Source organism: Sinocyclocheilus grahami, unplaced genomic scaffold (assembly GCF_001515645.1).
Source record: "Sinocyclocheilus grahami isolate Dianchi unplaced genomic scaffold, SAMN03320097.WGS_v1.1 scaffold464.1, whole genome shotgun sequence".
Lineage (NCBI taxonomy): Eukaryota > Metazoa > Chordata > Actinopteri > Cypriniformes > Cyprinidae > Sinocyclocheilus > Sinocyclocheilus grahami.
The window spans coordinates 467,036-484,411 of NW_015505643.1; the positions used below are offsets into that span (position 1 = coordinate 467,036).

General features: G+C 37.2%; 1 protein-coding gene across 1 annotated transcript in view; it reads right to left on the reverse strand.

The window, feature by feature from the left end:
• LOC107553058 (plakophilin-3-like) overlaps window positions 1–15,201 on the reverse strand; it is a 21,004-nt gene extending 5,803 nt beyond the window's left edge. Inside the window, exons 1-6 of the mRNA XM_016235149.1 lie at window positions 15,172–15,201; window positions 12,956–12,995; window positions 8,326–8,420; window positions 7,048–7,688; window positions 2,397–2,520; window positions 1,007–1,211 (exon numbers count right to left, since the gene is read on the reverse strand). Coding sequence (XP_016090635.1) covers window positions 1,007–1,211; window positions 2,397–2,520; window positions 7,048–7,688; window positions 8,326–8,420; window positions 12,956–12,995; window positions 15,172–15,201 — 1,135 coding nt within the window. The remainder of the gene's footprint in view (window positions 1–1,006; window positions 1,212–2,396; window positions 2,521–7,047; window positions 7,689–8,325; window positions 8,421–12,955; window positions 12,996–15,171) is intronic.
• Between the last annotated feature and the right edge of the window lie 2,175 nt (window positions 15,202–17,376).

Consider the following 17,376-nt stretch of genomic DNA (forward strand, 5'->3'; position numbering starts at 1 on the left):
GTTATATCATATATATATATATATATATATATATATATATATATATATATATATATACTGTATATATATATATAAAGTATTTCTTTCACTACTAAAGCATACTTTGTATCTACATATATGTATCCCAAAAAATTACTGTAATCCAATTTCACCACCTAAACCATGTGGTTTGTAAAAAATTTAAATAAAAAATCATGTGGATTTCTGCCATTCAGACTAAATAATTCATTCATAAATCTAAATGGATTTATGTAAAAAAAACAAAAAAAAAACATGTTTATTCATTTCATTATGAAAATAATTGACGAACTGACAGGGATGAATATTTTAAACATATGACCGCCCCGTCATGGTAAAGTAGTAGTCAAGCATTCAAATTCAAATGCTGCAAAAAGTGCATAATTGAGAACTACTGCACATATAAGACAACAGCACATTTACATTTATAGTCTAAGTTCTCAAATGTTATTTAGTATGGGGATGTTTACTACACAGAGCACTAAGCTGCTAGTGACTTGTGAGGTTTTAAGGCCAACACAGTTAAGTGTACAAATCATGAAATGTCACTAAGAGACCTGGCAACCCTGAGTCCAGCAGGAAAGAATGTCAAGGATTGTTTACTAAGTGAGTGTGGGTGCGCGAGAGGGTGGGGGTGATAGCAGAGCTCACAAAGCACAAAGGCCTCTGGGAGTCTACTTCCCACTGCATTTGAGACTTAGAGCGATTCCAGGAAACAGCCAGACCACTTTTTTCTTTTCTGTTCTCTCTGTTTCTCCAAATACACTCGCTCACTGTTCCGCTTAGCTCTCTTCCTGTCTGCACTGACAATTCTGCTTGGCACTTAAAAATCACCCAACTGATGCAGGTGGAATTTCTGGACTAAAAAAATACTGATGTATATACTTGAGTTCTAGCTAAGACATGCGTGCCACTTTGTATTTGCAAAGTGAAGTTCACAGTCCAAAAATTTGCCTTGCTCTGAAAAACAAAACTCACACAAACATACCTGTGATATTTTTGCGTAGTTCATCATCGGGTTCTCTTAAAGCACCAATTAGTTTGCTAATTCCACCAGCTTCGATAAGTGCTGTCTTGTTGTCCATATTCTCGTAGATGAGGTTGCGTGTAGCACCTGTCGCATAGCGCTGAACTTCTTGGTTCTCACTGCTAAACAGCTGTACTAATGCTGAGATGCCCTTCAAACTGCGCACCTGTGCATCAAGAAAAACATCTAGTTTAGCTCTGTGAGAAATATCCTGATTCCTAAGTGATCCCATGTCTCTGAATCCCATTTTTGTGTTTCACACTTCATAGACAAAAATCGTTAATCTCTTGAACACTTTTTTCAGCACAACATGGCAACCTGCTCAGACATCTGTCTGTGTTTTGCCATCATGTGCTCTCAGGCGGAATGCTCTGCCCCCTGAGGTCCAGGATAAAGATTAAAGGCAGGGTGAAGGTAGTCTCTCCATCTGGCTTGAGTATAACATATAACAATAGAGACGGAAAATCAGCTTAGCCTTGAGCTTTACCATGCTCCATTAATTATGCAAATATACATATTTTGCTGACAACTAATTTTTTTTTTTAAACAAACTTCACATGATTTACTTTTTGTTGTAGAGTTGTCTATTTGTCTTAATTTCTTCCCTTGAACATGGTTTATGTTTATAGACTTTTTGTCTACTCGACCACTCAACAGATAAATCAACCAACCCCTTGAGGAGGATTCATTCTGCGCTATATTTTGCACAATGGGTTATTGTACTTATGCATCAGTCTTTGGTTGGTGCTACCTGTTTCTTCAGTGTCTCGGGCCGTGAGCTTTGAGATTTTTAGACAAAGTGTGAAGTTCATAAGAGTTCAACTTTTTAAAACACGTCACTAGGCCCGGCATTCTGTTCCTGTTGGATGCACTTCATCTAGCTGATTTTGAAAGGAAGAACACATCCTGTGTGGACGCCCTCTAATTATGTCCAAACAGAGCTCTGTTGCTGCCCTGGACTGAAAGCCTCGATAATATACTTAAGCAAAAATTGCTGTCTGCCCAGGATGGACCCCAAGGAAATCGAAAAAACGACACCGTAACCAATCACATTAAAACATATGATCTCATTTCGTTGTTGATTTCGACTGAATTGTGAAATGTTTCGAAGTTTAAAAAAAATCAAATATTAGTGGTTATTTGGAAAAATCATAACATTATTGGATATCTTTCACAAGGACATTAATAAGTGCATGAGGTTTCACCGACTAGTGTGAAATATAAAGGTAAAATGGGATCTCTATTCTCATTTCCTTAGTTCTGTCATAGTACAGTATGTGTTATTTCCATAGTGTCCTTTGTTTCAAATGTATATTTCTGATCTAATAAATATATAATGATATATTTTTACCATGGTCTTGGCTTCATTGCTGTGGTAACACTGATGCTGTATGTAGGCTGCTCCCAACATCTGCATAGCAACATCAGTGGAAGAGAGGTAACTGACTGCTGTAGTCATGTCCAGGTTATGGATTCTGTTCATTCACACAAACAAAATAGAAAGTGTTACAAAATATATTCTAAAAATATAATATACTTAAAATTTTGAATATGTTTTTTATTAAATAAAATTATATTTAATTTGTGAGCATAATTGAATACATTACCCATCAAACGTTTAGGGAAAGTCAGAGTAAGATTTTTTTTTAAAGAAATTAATACTTTTATCCAGCAAGGATATATTAAATTGAAAAGACTTTTGGATTGTTACATATTTCTACTTGAAATAAATGCTGTTCTTTTTTTAACTTTCTATTCATCAAAGAATCCTGAAAAATGTTTCACAGGTTCCACAAAAACTATTAAGCGCCACAACTGTTTCACAACCTTGATAATAATGTTTCTTGAGCAGCAAATCAGCATATTAAGAGTGATTTCTAAGGATCATGAGCATAATTGAATACATTACCCATCAAACGTTTAGGGAAAGTCAGAGTAAGATTTTTTTTTAAAGAAATTAATACTTTTATCCAGCAAGGATATATTAAATTGATTGACAGTAAAGACTTTTGGATTGTTACATATTTCTACTTGAAATAAATGCTGTTCTTTTTTTTACTTTCTATTCATCAAAGAATCCTGAAAAATGTTTCACAGGTTCCACAAAAACTATTAAGCGCCACAACTGTTTCACAACCTTGATAATAATGTTTCTTGAGCAGCAAATCAGCATATTAAGAGTGATTTCTAAGGATCATGTGTAGGGATGTAACGATTAACCGCGAGCCGGTTGAAAATCGATTCAAATAGTGACGATTCAAATCGGTTGAGATGGTAAACAAATCGCGATACAACTGGAGTAGACGTTTATATGAATGTATATCTGAGGGGAACTGACTATCTTTAGAAAAGTTTACGTGGTATTTTCTTTTCATCTTGCCTCTGAACAATGCGTATTAAAGTAGTGTTTATAAGTGCAGCTCTGCTTTGTTTACAGGAAACACTGTATCATTGCTGTTCATGAGCGCCACCTGCTGTCAGCAAGTGAATCTGCATCTCATTCAGCTCATTCAGATATGTTTTATGTAGTATAGTTTCACAAAACTAATGTCACACCATTCTGTTTTTGCTTCAAATTTCGAAATTATACAGTCTAATTTAGATTAAAAACTACTCATGCTGCATGTATGCTGCTTCTTTGTTTGGAAGAGCACAGACAAAGCCTTAAGTTTGTTCATATTAAGAGATTTATTTTATTTGTGTAACTTACTTGTTTGATTTGGGGTTTGTTTTAAAATTTCAATTTAGTTTTGTTATATTTCAATTTCACAAAGAAACGTACAGCAATGGCCTTATAAAATGACACCTTTTCATTTACTGTATAATGCCTTCAATCTAATTTTCTTTAAAAAATTGTGAGAAAATCGAATCGTGAAATCAAAATCGTGAATTGAATCGAATCGGGAGTTGAGTGAATCGTTACATCCCTAATCATGTGACACTGAGAACTGGAGTAATGGCTGCTGAAGTTCTGAAGTTTTAGCTTTGCCATCACAAGGATGAACTACATTTTAAAATATACTAAAACAGAAAACAGTCATTTTAAAATATAATCACATTTTACAATATTACTGTTTTTTTGTATTTTCTTTTTTTTATCAAATAAATGCAGCCTTGGTGAGCAAAAGAGATTTATTTTTTAAAAAATTGTGAGAAAATCGAATCGTGAAATCAAAATCGTGAATTGAATCGAATCGGGAGTTGAGTGAATCGTTACATCCCTAATCATGTGACACTGAGAACTGGAGTAATGGCTGCTGAAGTTCTGAAGTTTTAGCTTTGCCATCACAAGGATGAACTACATTTTAAAATATACTAAAACAGAAAACAGTCATTTTAAAATATAATCACATTTTACAATATTACTGTTTTTTTGTATTTTCTTTTTTTTTATCAAATAAATGCAGCCTTGGTGAGCAAAAGAGATTTATTTAAAAAAAACACAAAAATCTTACCAATCCCATACTTTTGAAGGTTGTGTATGTGTTTCATATTTTTGCTAATAATTCATGATGCATCATCAAGTGTTTAAAGCAAAAGTTCTCAAAATAATGGATAAATGTTGTGTTTGTGGTAAACAGCCACGGATCAGGAGCAACATTTATCCATTATTTTGATTTTAAATCCAAACATTGTTACTTAAAATGCTTTTTCAGCATTGTGATTATTTTTTTTTTTTACACAGTACAGTAATACAATCTTTCATCAATTATTCAATGCTTTTTACTTTTGCATTTACTTTAGATTTATATATTAAGTTGCTAAAGCAAAACATTTTAAATACTTTTCTTACATGATCACAAACATTCTAAATTAAAACGTTCCACTGACAGAAACAGTCAGCTCTACTGCCTTTCCTTTTGCATGTAAATCTTTATTACAAGCAATCCTGCGGTTCATAAAGAATTTTAATTAAGAACTTTAAAATGATTGCCTTGTTTATCTAAAAGTGCTCTTTTCCTTTAAACCTAGCCAAAAAGCCATAGCCTTTGTTGACTGTGAAACACAGTAGACTTTAATTATATGCATTTAAAGTCGTGGCCTAATGGTTAGAGTCGGACTCGTAACCCAAAGGTTGCGGGGTCGAGTCTCGTACCGGCAGGGATTGTAGGTGGGGGGAGTAAATGTACAGTGCTCTCTCCCACCTTCAATACCACGACTGAGGTGCCCTTGTCATGTCACGTCACTCACTCACTTTATGGTGTATTACTACATTTTTGTGTCAATGCATGTTCATATTTACCGCGAACAATGCGCGGTTACTTTAATTCAGCGAGTGCAGCGCAGCAAAAATAGACTCGGTGCGGAAACGATCTCTGCACTGCTGCAGACACACCGCTCCTGGAACACACTGCCAGACCGCAACCGTGTGTGCAGTGTGAACGCTTTAATCCGTAAACTTGAGCGCGGAAAAAATACGCACCACATACGCACTGCAAACAAAGTAATGTGAACCTGGCGTTATGTGTGTGCGCTGCGAGTGTGCATGAGCGCACGGTCTCCAGGAAAGCGTGCGAGCGTTGAATGGTTTAAATGACTTTAATTCAGCGAGTGCAGCGCAGCAAAAATAGACTCGGTGCGGAAACGATCTCTGCACTGCTGCAGACACACCGCTCCTGGAACACACTGCCAGACCGCAACCGTGTGTGCAGTGTGAACGCTTTAATCCGTAAACTTGAGCGCGGAAAAAATACGCACCACATACGCACTGCAAACAAAGTAATGTGAACCTGGCGTTATGTGTGTGCGCTGCGAGTGTGCATGAGCGCACGGTCTCCAGGAAAGCGTGCGAGCGTTGAATGGTTTAAACACTGGCAAGAATTAAAATGAAAAAATGAAATGTATAAACTTTAGTGAGGATGCGACACTGCCTCGATAGTGCAAGTGACAATTCATGTGTCAACTGTGTAGCCTGCAGCTCGCTTATATTGCAGACGCGATGTGATTTGAAGCAATTTGCATTTTGAGAGAAAGAGAGCGTGCGCGGTGATTCACTCTCGCCGTTTGTGAAATTATGTCTCACAGAAACTTTTTCAAATTACTTTATGAGTTATTTAATGAAGAAATATGCATTGTACCTCACCTTCAGCATTATAATAATTTCACCCGCATCGGACAGAGACAGACGGTGCCGCTGCATGTCGTGCCAAACCTCTCACAGCAGGCGCGTCATCAGTTTGAGATCGTTTTTTTTTTTAGATCTGCCTTTTAAGAGACTGCTGATCAATCATCCCAAAGCGATTATCGGCCGATAGTGATCGGTAGCCGATCAATCGGAGCACCCCTAATAAACAGCCTTTTAATAAACAGAGTAGAATAATCATGGCTGATAGTAAGACATGCAAATGTAAAAGAAAACCAAACTGGACACAAGCACAGCTGTTACTTCTTGCCCAACTAGTTAATGAAAACAAGGACATAATCAAAGGAAAATTTGGAGTAACCTTCAAAACCGAATATGATGCCTTTATAAAAGCTCATTATCATCAAATATTTCTAAAATGTATACGTTCCAAGGCAGATTGCCGGCAACAGCCATTTTAGGGTAGTTTGTGGCTTGGTCTTAGTGACTTAGGAGTCCTCTTCACTACTCCTAACGTTTCACAAGGACATAATCAAAGGAAAATTTGGAGTTGGGATAACCTTCAAAACCGAATATGATGCCTTTATAAAAGCTCATTATCATCAAATATTTCTAAAATGTATACGTTCCAAGGCAGATTGCCTGCAACAGCCATTTTAGGGTAGTTTGTGGCTTGGTCTTAGTGACTTAGGAGTCCTCTTCACTACTCCTAACGTTTCACAGATTTAGAAGCTAGTTTTAGAGCTAAAATTCTTTGTGAAATACTTTTAGATCAAAAATGTAGGAGTCCTAAATTTAGGACTGACATGCCCATTATTTTAAAGATTTTCTCCTAAATCGGCGAGTTACGAGCTACTTTTAGCCTTAAGATGTTTCGTGAATATGGGCCCATATCAGTTAAAAGATGATTTTACATTACCCGCCAAGAGCATCTGCGGTTCCATCGGCCAATCCGTCATAAACATCCACACCACGACCGACACTCTTCATACTATGCACAGACCCCGCTCTCTTCATGGTACCCTGGTAATGCCCAGCACCCATCATATTGGTGCCCCCAGTGGACATCTGCTGCCACTGCATCGAGCTGCTGCTCTGCCTTTGCTGTTGTGGCTGCTGCTGCACCTGACGATTATTTATGCGGCTGATGGTTCGGTGGGAAGGGCCTTTAAATGAATATTGATTAGCCAACTCTGCTTCCCCCCATCCTGTGCTGAAACCCTCTCGTGCCAGGGTCCCACTAAGAGTGTGCTGTCTTTGCACCACGTTGGGTGAAGAGCTGTGGCTATAGGACGCCATCCAGTTCCCCACAGGAGATGGCTGCCGTTGCAACGTGAGCCCGGCCATTGCTGCTGCCTCCTGCTCAGTCCGACTCAGTGTCCTTGATTCCGATGTTTGCATCTGGTTGTAAGAGCCACTCAGATGTGCGTCATCATGGTACATGTACGGACGGCCCACTACGGCAGGCACAGGCACACCATGACTGATTCTCTGCCGAGTGCCCATTTCTACTGCAGAGCGAGAGGAAAATTCTCCTGTGCACTGAGACAGTCGAGGCATCTGAGTAAAAGGAAGTCATATGAATATGAAAATTATACAGTGATTACGTGATTAAGCACATGCTAACTGCTCTTGCAGGCTCACTGCTATCACACAGAAGGGATAACTTGGCCTCCAGTCCACCATTTGGCTTATGAGGTCTTGGGTTAGGAATGTTTCAGATGCACATTGGGCTCTGAGTTCAATTCTGCAGCTTGCTAGTACGCCGCTTCACTTTCTAAACACAGCTCCCACAGGAGAACGCAAAATACCGCATCATTGTGTTTGTAGGGTGCAGCCACACAGAGTGTCAATTGTCAAGGGATTGTGGACTTTGCAATCAATCCAACAAATAACTATTCACGGATGGCTGTTCTGACCTGATTTTAATAGTGCTATTAGTGCAAAATAATATACAATTATAGAATTTAACTCAGTAGCTAACATCAAGAACTTGCCGTTTGAAATTAACAATGTGATTCCTTTCTGTAAACAATTCGATTCCTGTCTGGGCTTTTAAAATTGGACCTTGAAATTATACGGAAATGTTATCGCAGGGTCTATTGTAAAGCTTAATGCTTTACTAAAACAGGCTCAGTTAGTATTGGCTTCAAATAAATTATGCAATTGGAAATGTAGTGAATGTGGTCACACTTACCGCCATTGTTCTGTTGCCATTGTGGATAACAGACTTGGAACTGAATCCAGGGGTTTTGGTTTGGTATCTTACAGTGGACGAGTGGCCGTCAAATTCTGAAAATGAGGACAATTAAGTAAAATGTTTTTAAAAATCTGTTTATGAGCATTTTTGTGACTAACTTCTTTATATATTGTGTATATTCTTTGCATTTCACCAAATTTTTTTAAATCTGCCATCATTTGACTTTTGAAAAATAATTTTGAAAGAGTTTCTTCTTCTGCGGACTTATCACAGTTTTTGGCAAGATGCAAGCGAATCATATGACATCGTGTTGGACCCATAGATGGAGTCTTAGCGCCCATGGTTGGTTCCAACTGGGAAAAAAAAACAATGAAAGAAACTGTTTTGGTGCCCAGTGCAAACTGGTTAAGTATGTACTAAAATACATACTATCAGATATTGCACACTGAATGTCATTACAGGACAGAAGAAAAGAGCAATTCGTAAATAGCTGTGCTGCTCTAGAACTCGTGAATTTGATTGCTATAGCTGAAGTTAGCTACTTGTTTCTATGGACAAAATTTTAAAGGGGCTATATGAAAGCATTTTCAAGTATTAAAGAGGTCATATGATGCGATTAAAATTTTTCCTTTCTCTTTGGAGTGTTACAAGCTCTTGGTGCATAAAGAAGATCTGTAAAGTTGCAAAGACTAAAGTCTCAAATCCAAAGAGATATTCTTTATAAAAGTTAAGAGTCAACCACGCCTACCTAAAACGGTTCATTCTACCACGCCCCCACATGTCTACGTCACAATGTGGGAAGATTTGCATAACGCCGCCAAAATGTTCATGCAAAGAAAGAAGGCATAACTTTTATTCTCGCTGTAGTATTGTTGTTGCCATCTCCGCCATGTCGTGAAGGCGCTGTGTGTTTCGTTGTCAATGCGAAACTACTTTGTTTGGCCTTCCAAAAGAGGATGATATCCGCTTCGTCATGCCTGGAGCTGATCCGTGCTGGTCGCTGAGGAAATACTTCAACTTCGCGCTGTGGATCGCCGGATCGGCTTTCACCGTGGATGAAGCGGAGTCCAGCCCGGGGTCGTCACATGTGGTGGATCACGTTCACTCACTGTTTTGGCCGTCGCTCACTCGCATAACTATGGAGTGTGTGCACAAGCACGACCAGTAAGTTGCTGGCTGCAGTTCACTTAACAGCCACCGGTTGCTAATAACAAGAGTTTCTGAACTCTACACAGAGCCCCATTCAACATCTAAATATCAGCATTTTTACGAGTTAATCTTCATTGTTGACAGTGAAATTGCGTGATCCATCCTCTTGAGTAGGACTAGGCAGTATGACAATATACTATTGTTCTGCAGGACTGCTTAATTTTTGGCGTGTTGGAGCGATAAAGAAACATGAATGAAAAAATAAAGCATAGGCATGCTTGATGATATTCACGTAAACACAGTCGGTTGTGTCTTAAGTGAACATAAGAAATTAGAAGAAATATGGATTGATATATTGGATCCATGTAATGCATTATTTGTATTCAGACAATAAGACAAAGAGAAAATAACTCACTGCTCTTGACTGAATTACTTAAGTAACTTTAACCATGATCAATCTACAGTACATGTAATTCATAGAGTAAAGAAAATGCAGTTTTATTTTACATTTGATCATTAAATTTCTGTTATTTTTTACTAAAATGCTACTGTTAGAATACTGTGTATGAATAACATAAAGGATCTTTATAAAAATGTCATTTCAATTTCATTTATATCGTTACTAAATTGTACTAGCCATGTTGTTTGTTATTTTCATCTTTGTGCTTATTTTTACTAATAAAAATCAAATCAATTAAAAATAACTATATTGTGACATACATTGTTATATGAAATAGAATTTTTGGTCATACTGTCTACCTCTTTAGGATAAAGATACCGTTTTTCCTTACTACGTTTTCTGTCAATTTTGTGTCTTCTTAAATTAAAAGTTTTACAAAATGAAGAATAAATTATTAAGATGAAGTAAATAGACTCCATCCTGGCTAATGCTCTAGAATATTTTAGTGTCTAGTGTTATGGTTAAAGAATATGTTGTCTATAATTTGTTCAAAGAGGGGAAAGCACTTCTCTTTCTCTTATGAGTGTATCTGTAAGGTCTGTTTTGGGTTTTGTCATGTTCATGTTTTCATGTCTTTTATTTTGTAATTGTTTCATGCTGTTAGTGTCATGCTTCCCTTGCCATCTTGTCTTCATGCTATTGGTTCCTCTGTTCATTGTGTCATGTTCTGATTGGTTGTCTAGGTCATGTGTCTTGTTTCCCATTGGTTTGTTCATGTCATGTGACCCTCTTTGTTTGCTATAAGTAGCCATGTTGTTGCCTTTGTTCCTGGTCGTGTATTGAATGTATTTATCCTGCTGTCGGTTTGTGTTTAAGTCAAGTCTAGTCTAGTCTGTTCAAGTCAAGTCACATCAAGTCTGTGTTAATTGTTTGGATTCTGGATCACTTTGTAAATAAAGCTGCACTTGGGTTCATCTTCAACTCGCCTACAGTGGACTGATCATTACAGTATCTAACTCCACTATTACTAAATGTGTTTTATCTTACTCTACTGTAATGGCACTGTCTCTTGCACTTCAAATGATTGCTTGTAAATATTGTATATGTATTTTTGTATTTTCAAATTCAAAAATTACAAATTACTTGTATTTTAATTTAGTACATTTCTCACACCTGTATTTTAATGAAATACATTTGATGAGCAAGTATTTGTAATTTGTAACAAAATATTTTTTGATGTATTTGTGCCCATCTCTGCTTATAAAGCACACGTTAATGCCTTATTCTGCATGACCATATTTTAGATCCCTTAATCCGATCCCACACCTAAATTTAACAACTACCTTACTAACTATTAATAACCAACAAATTAGGAGTTTATTGAGGTAAAACTCTAAGTCAAGTCACATCAAGTCTGTGTTAATTGTTTGGATTCTGGATCACTTTGTAAATAAAGCTGCACTTGGGTTCATCTTCAACTCGCCTACAGTGGACTGATCATTACAGTATCTAACTCCACTATTACTAAATGTGTTTTATCTTACTCTACTGTAATGGCACTGTCTCTTGCACTTCAAATGATTGCTTGTAAATATTGTATATGTATTTTTGTATTTTCAAATTCAAAAATTACAAATTACTTGTATTTTAATTTAGTACATTTCTCACACCTGTATTTTAATGAAATACATTTGATGAGCAAGTATTTGTAATTTGTAACAAAATATTTTTTGATGTATTTGTGCCCATCTCTGCTTATAAAGCACACGTTAATGCCTTATTCTGCATGACCATATTTTAGATCCCTTAATCCGATCCCACACCTAAATTTAACAACTACCTTACTAACTATTAATAACCAACAAATTAGGAGTTTATTGAGGTAAAACTCTTAATTAATAGTGAATGTGTGTTCCCTATTCTAAAGTGTTACCCAACGTCTCAACTGTTTTAGTCCACACAATGAAAATTGATGGTGCTCAAAACAACATTTTACCCTACTGACTTTTAATTTATGGACCAAAAAACTAAGACATTTGTTCCACAGAAAAAAAGTGATACAAGTGATGTGACTTGAGTAGATGACAAATTTTACATTTAACTTTTGCTATTTCACCATTTAGATAACTGATTATTTTCAGAAAAGCAAGAACAACCCAGGAACATTTCTCTCCCAGCAGGTGGCTTTAATTTTGATGGGATTTCTTCCAAAGTATTACATTGATCAACAGTGACATAAGACCCAGTGTGTCACCTGATCGTTGTTTGGCATTCAGCTCTCTGACTTTGTGCTAAAATGAATTTTAAGAGATCGTGTTTCTATCAGTGCTTGGCTTCTCTACCCAGTCTGATGCAAATAGTGCTGATTAGTTGTTCACATCTATTAGATATGTGAAAGTACATTAGGTTTAAGTCTCCACAACGTTCTAAAAGGAAGTTATTTCACGGGTGAGAAGGGAAGTCTGCTATAACGATCACACAGTAATGAAACAGAAGGAAAGGAGGATGACATCATAGGGTGGTCCTTTGTCTTATTTTCAAAGTTTTTGGAGGTATTTCATTGCTTTGTTCTATTCTTTAGTGTTTTACTCTCTTTTTATTATCTGTACACTGACTTTCATGGACAAAAAAAAAAAAAGCAACTTGAGTGGTTTATCCCTATATATATATATGTCACGGTCGGTGGTAGTGTGAGGAGCGCGGAACGAGGAGAACAGGAGTACGAAACAGAGGGATTTATTCTTGTCACAGGGAATCACACGTACCACGAGGAGAAGGCATCAACATACAATTCCAGACAAGGGAGAACTGAACGGGCTAGAACTGGGGGACTCGGGAGGCCATGGCGGATCAGGGGGTTCGGGAGGTCATGGCGGATCAGGGGGCTCATATTTGTTTTAATTAATAAAATGTAAATGTTTTCATCGTAGCATGAAAGCTTTTTCAAAAATGAGTTCAAAAAAGTACAAATAATTTTTAAAAGAGATACATCATTTTTGTAAGGAATCTAATAAACCAATATATTTTCTGAATATAGAAATTAAGCAGCTGGAAAACATGACAAAAAGAATTACTCACCACTAATGCGGAAGACCTCTGTTTCATTGTTTGATATGTCCTTTGTTTAATTTTCCTTTGTTGGTTTTCGAGAACAAGGCCTCACAATATCCTTTTATAAGCCCCTCTTGCTCGTCTCTCTTTCTTCTCTCGTCTTTAACTATTCTGTTTAAAGAGGAGTAACTTAAAATGTCTGTTACCCACCCAAATACTGACATTGCATCATCTCTCCTCCCAGGAACTTCAGTTAATCTAAAAAAAACAGATAGGAGGAAGAATGAAGGGTTCCAAAAATCCCACTTCGAGGAGAGAGGATGTGCAAACTGTTTAGTCAACAGGCTGTATGAGGTTTGAGGGGGGTTTCAGTTGAGTTGGTTTAAATGTGATTATTTTCTGTGTATAAACAATAAGAAGATCACTGATTCATACAGTAATGAATGTATTATTTTAGTGATTGCTTTATCCACTGCTGGAAATGAGGTGCCAAAGTCTTTAGTTTCAATCAAAGGAAGGCCTATAGTTCAGAAGACACACCCAATGCAGCAGTCCAGCAACTCACCAGGGTGGTCACTAGTTGACAAATGTTTTTGCCTTTGCTATCTATCTTTAGAGGTCATTTAAAAAGGACACAACTGAGAATGAGAAAGAAAAAAAAGTAATAATGAACCCCCCAAAAACAATAGGATTTTTAACAATAGGATTTATGACTGACAGCAGAAGAATGTGCTGATGCACAAAACATGATCCATGATGAAAATAGATTCTGAATTCTTTATACAAAGAAATGTAAATTCCATTCTTTAAAAAGGGTATGATGAGGATCAGTGGTATTTGATGACAACAACATTCTTATTTTTTGGAGTGAACTTTTAGATCTCTTATTTACAACCAACAAGGGAATCATGTAGACAAAAGAACAAAATGAAGAGATGTTATTTGTCAAATACATTCAATTCCTATATATTTGGGCAACAAAACCAGTCCAAAATCTATAATTGGTGTGTCAGGGTAAAGACAGCTTGAGTTACAGTTGTAACTCATCAGATGAGTATGAGATCCTTTCAACACAATAGTTATATTTGATAGTGTTCAAATACCCTGATGTGTTGTAACTACAACAGTTAATATCATAAACAACTGTTTCGCCTTCATAATATTTAATAGTTAGAAGATCATGCTCATCTTGTCAGGAACCCCAAAATTCATACATGCTTCAAATGATATCATTGCATTTTTTTTTACAGGTACCAGAAAAAAGATATCACAATTAAAGGCATACATTGTCTTTACTTGGTAATTAGTATACTATATAGCTGTACATATTACAAGACACTTTTTTAACATATCAGCATAGGCAATATGTGCTAAAAAGACAGGGTTGCATAATGCATGTAATAAATCACGAATCTGATGGTATTTATGCATCAGGGATGAGGGCGCTTCGTATTAGTGTGGTCTAGAAGAAAAGTGCACGATAGACATGTACACAGACATAGTAAAGGTGTAGTCACCAGTTTCCAAAGTGAATAGTATTTGAGCGCCACCTAGTGAAGGCGACAATATATTACAACAACTACATCTGTGGCAGTGAAGAGTCAAGGGCTTGTCAATCCTATAACCAATCAAGCCTGTCCTTCTGAACTCACTGTCAACAGATATCACACATGTACATAGGCTACATACACACATCACGCAAACTCCTTGGATTTTGCAGTCAAGTGATATAACACATCACAGCTATAACATAGGCGGTTCCATTGAGAATCAATCTGGATTTGCTAAGTGATTAAGGGATAAGAAAAGTGCACGATAGACATGTACACAGACATAGTAAAGGTGTAGTCACCAGTTTCCAAAGTGAATAGTATTTGAGCGCCACCTAGTGAAGGCGACAATATATTACAACAACTACATCTGTGGCAGTGAAGAGTCAAGGGCTTGTCAATCCTATAACCAATCAAGCCTGTCCTTCTGAACTCACTGTCAACAGATATCACACATGTACATAGGCTACATACACACATCACGCAAACTCCTTGGATTTTGCAGTCAAGTGATATAACACATCAGCTATAACATAGGCGGTTCCATTGAGAATCAATCTGGATTTGCTAAGTGATTAAGGGATAGGGTGTTTCATTTATAAGGCTAGCCTAGTAGGTATGTATGAATCCTCTCTATGGCTTGGATCATTGTAAAGAGGGGCAGAACTTCAGTGACTGGGGCAGTGAATGTACATGTGGTCCAACTCCTTGAATGATGGCCATGCAGGAAAATACATTACAGTATATTAAGAGAGCATAAAGAGATTGTAGATTGTAGTGGGCATCAGGAGCTCTTACGGCTTTCCACAGTAAGAATGCTGATCTAGGATCAGCTCTCTCGTCCATGTGATCTCACATATAAGAAACACAATGATCATAGATCAGTGCCCTTTCTACCATTAAAGGAATATTCCAGGTTCAATATAATTCACAGGTTAAGTTCAATTAACATTTATGGCGTGATGTTGCCACAAAAACTAATTTTGACACTTGAAAAAAGCAAAAACCAATGCTATGGTGAGACACGTAAACTAAAAGTGAATGATGTAACTTTCTGAAGAATTAAAAAGCAGAAATGTGCCGTTTTATAAAAGCGCTTACATTAATGCATCTGTTAAAGCTGGCATATTATTTGAGATGTGAAGTTGTTCTAATAATTTTAAGTTGTAAAGTTATAAAGAAAAGTTTTCAAGCTAAAATCATGTTAAACAGTGAGTATTTTAATGTTTACGAATAGGCCTCATTACTTCATTGTAACCCAGATTGTTGCTGTTTTTGAAAAAGTGGAAAATATTTTTGGTGGAAACCAACATTATGCTCCAAGTGCTGTTGACTGACATTAAAGGCTGAAATTGCCCCCATTTACATGCTAGAGAAGTTAGCTAGTAGCCGAGAGTCAGAGCCAGTCTGCAGATTTAAGTTGACAGATTTCATAGAAAACCGCGGCGCGTATAGTGTATGATTTTTAGCTTCAGACTAGTCGGAGAATGTCAAACATGCTTGATATTTTGAGCCGATTTTCATTTGCCATGCGTCTGCTTGCAACAAGGTGCACGTTTCTGCATGAGATTGTTGTGAACAGAACAATTTTAAAGTCTGCTAGTGTATGATGCCTATCGTTTTAAAATCTGTTCAGATTTTAAGTCGTGTAGTGTATTCCAGCCTTAACTTGTTGACCCACGGAACCCGGTGTATATACAGTATATAAAGTTTTGCACCGATTGAGCTTGAATGGCACGCAGTGTAAGAAGTAATGTAGTGCTCCGACAACTTAAATAATTTTAAGCCTGAAAATATACTTTCCTTGTCCGAGTTCCGCTCCAGCTCGCTGACAGTCCGTGGCGGAATTCTCTTCACCAGAACTGTCCGCGTGCAGCCCGAGTGATTTGAGAGCTCGGAATCGAAGGTCCACTAGGTAGTGCGCACGCGAGCGCTGTCAATTGAGTGTATTTTGAATGGTTTGGCGTTCAACTGTGTGCTAGACTGAGCGGAACGCGGAAAATGAAGTATACCTGGGTCTTTAACATTCTTAATCCTTTTACTCTCACTTCCAATAAGCACTGTATTCTGACTTTCTCTATCACCTAGCTAACACTGTTTATTTAGTGGTTTCTCAGGAAGAAACATGAACATACAAACAGCAGTCTCAGAGAGGAAGATGGACACGAGTGTTCAATATGAGAGTCATGCTTAAGAGCCATACAGGGCTGCAAATATATACAGTTTATACATGTACATACGAAAATAATGATATTAACCGATAGCAATAGCAGAACTTAACAGTTAACACAAAAAAACTACAAGCAAATAAATGTATCCATTCTTCATGTGATAATGTACTCTGTGTGTGTGTGTAAGGCCCAATCCCAATTCTATTTTATACCCCTTCCCCTTCCCCTACCCCTTCCCTTTGTCCTTTGAAACAGAGTGTCAAGGGGTAGGGGTGAAAATATTCCCAGAAGAATTGGGACACCACTACTATACGTCACACATCATCACACGTCGTCTAGCGCCTACAATACACACACCTATACTGGTGTGCTTGTGTGCATTAGAGCCTTTAATTACCGTTCTATATTAATGCGCTGCTTACTGACACACACACACACACACACACACACATTAGATATCATGCCGCTAACACATCCAGGAGAAAAGAAACTTGTCAACGCTGCCCCACGACTTTTATTACAAGTTTAAATACTGAATCGCTACATTATATTTTCCAGCAAAGAGGATAAAATCGCTGTTTTTTTAAGTAAACTCTCTCCAAAAAGAGAAACGCACAGACACGCATACACACAACTTTCATCTCTCTCTCTCTCTCGAATTGGCAATATTTGAGAAAAGGGTTTAGCAATTTCTAATTATTGGGGGGACTAGCCCCCCTCAATGTCT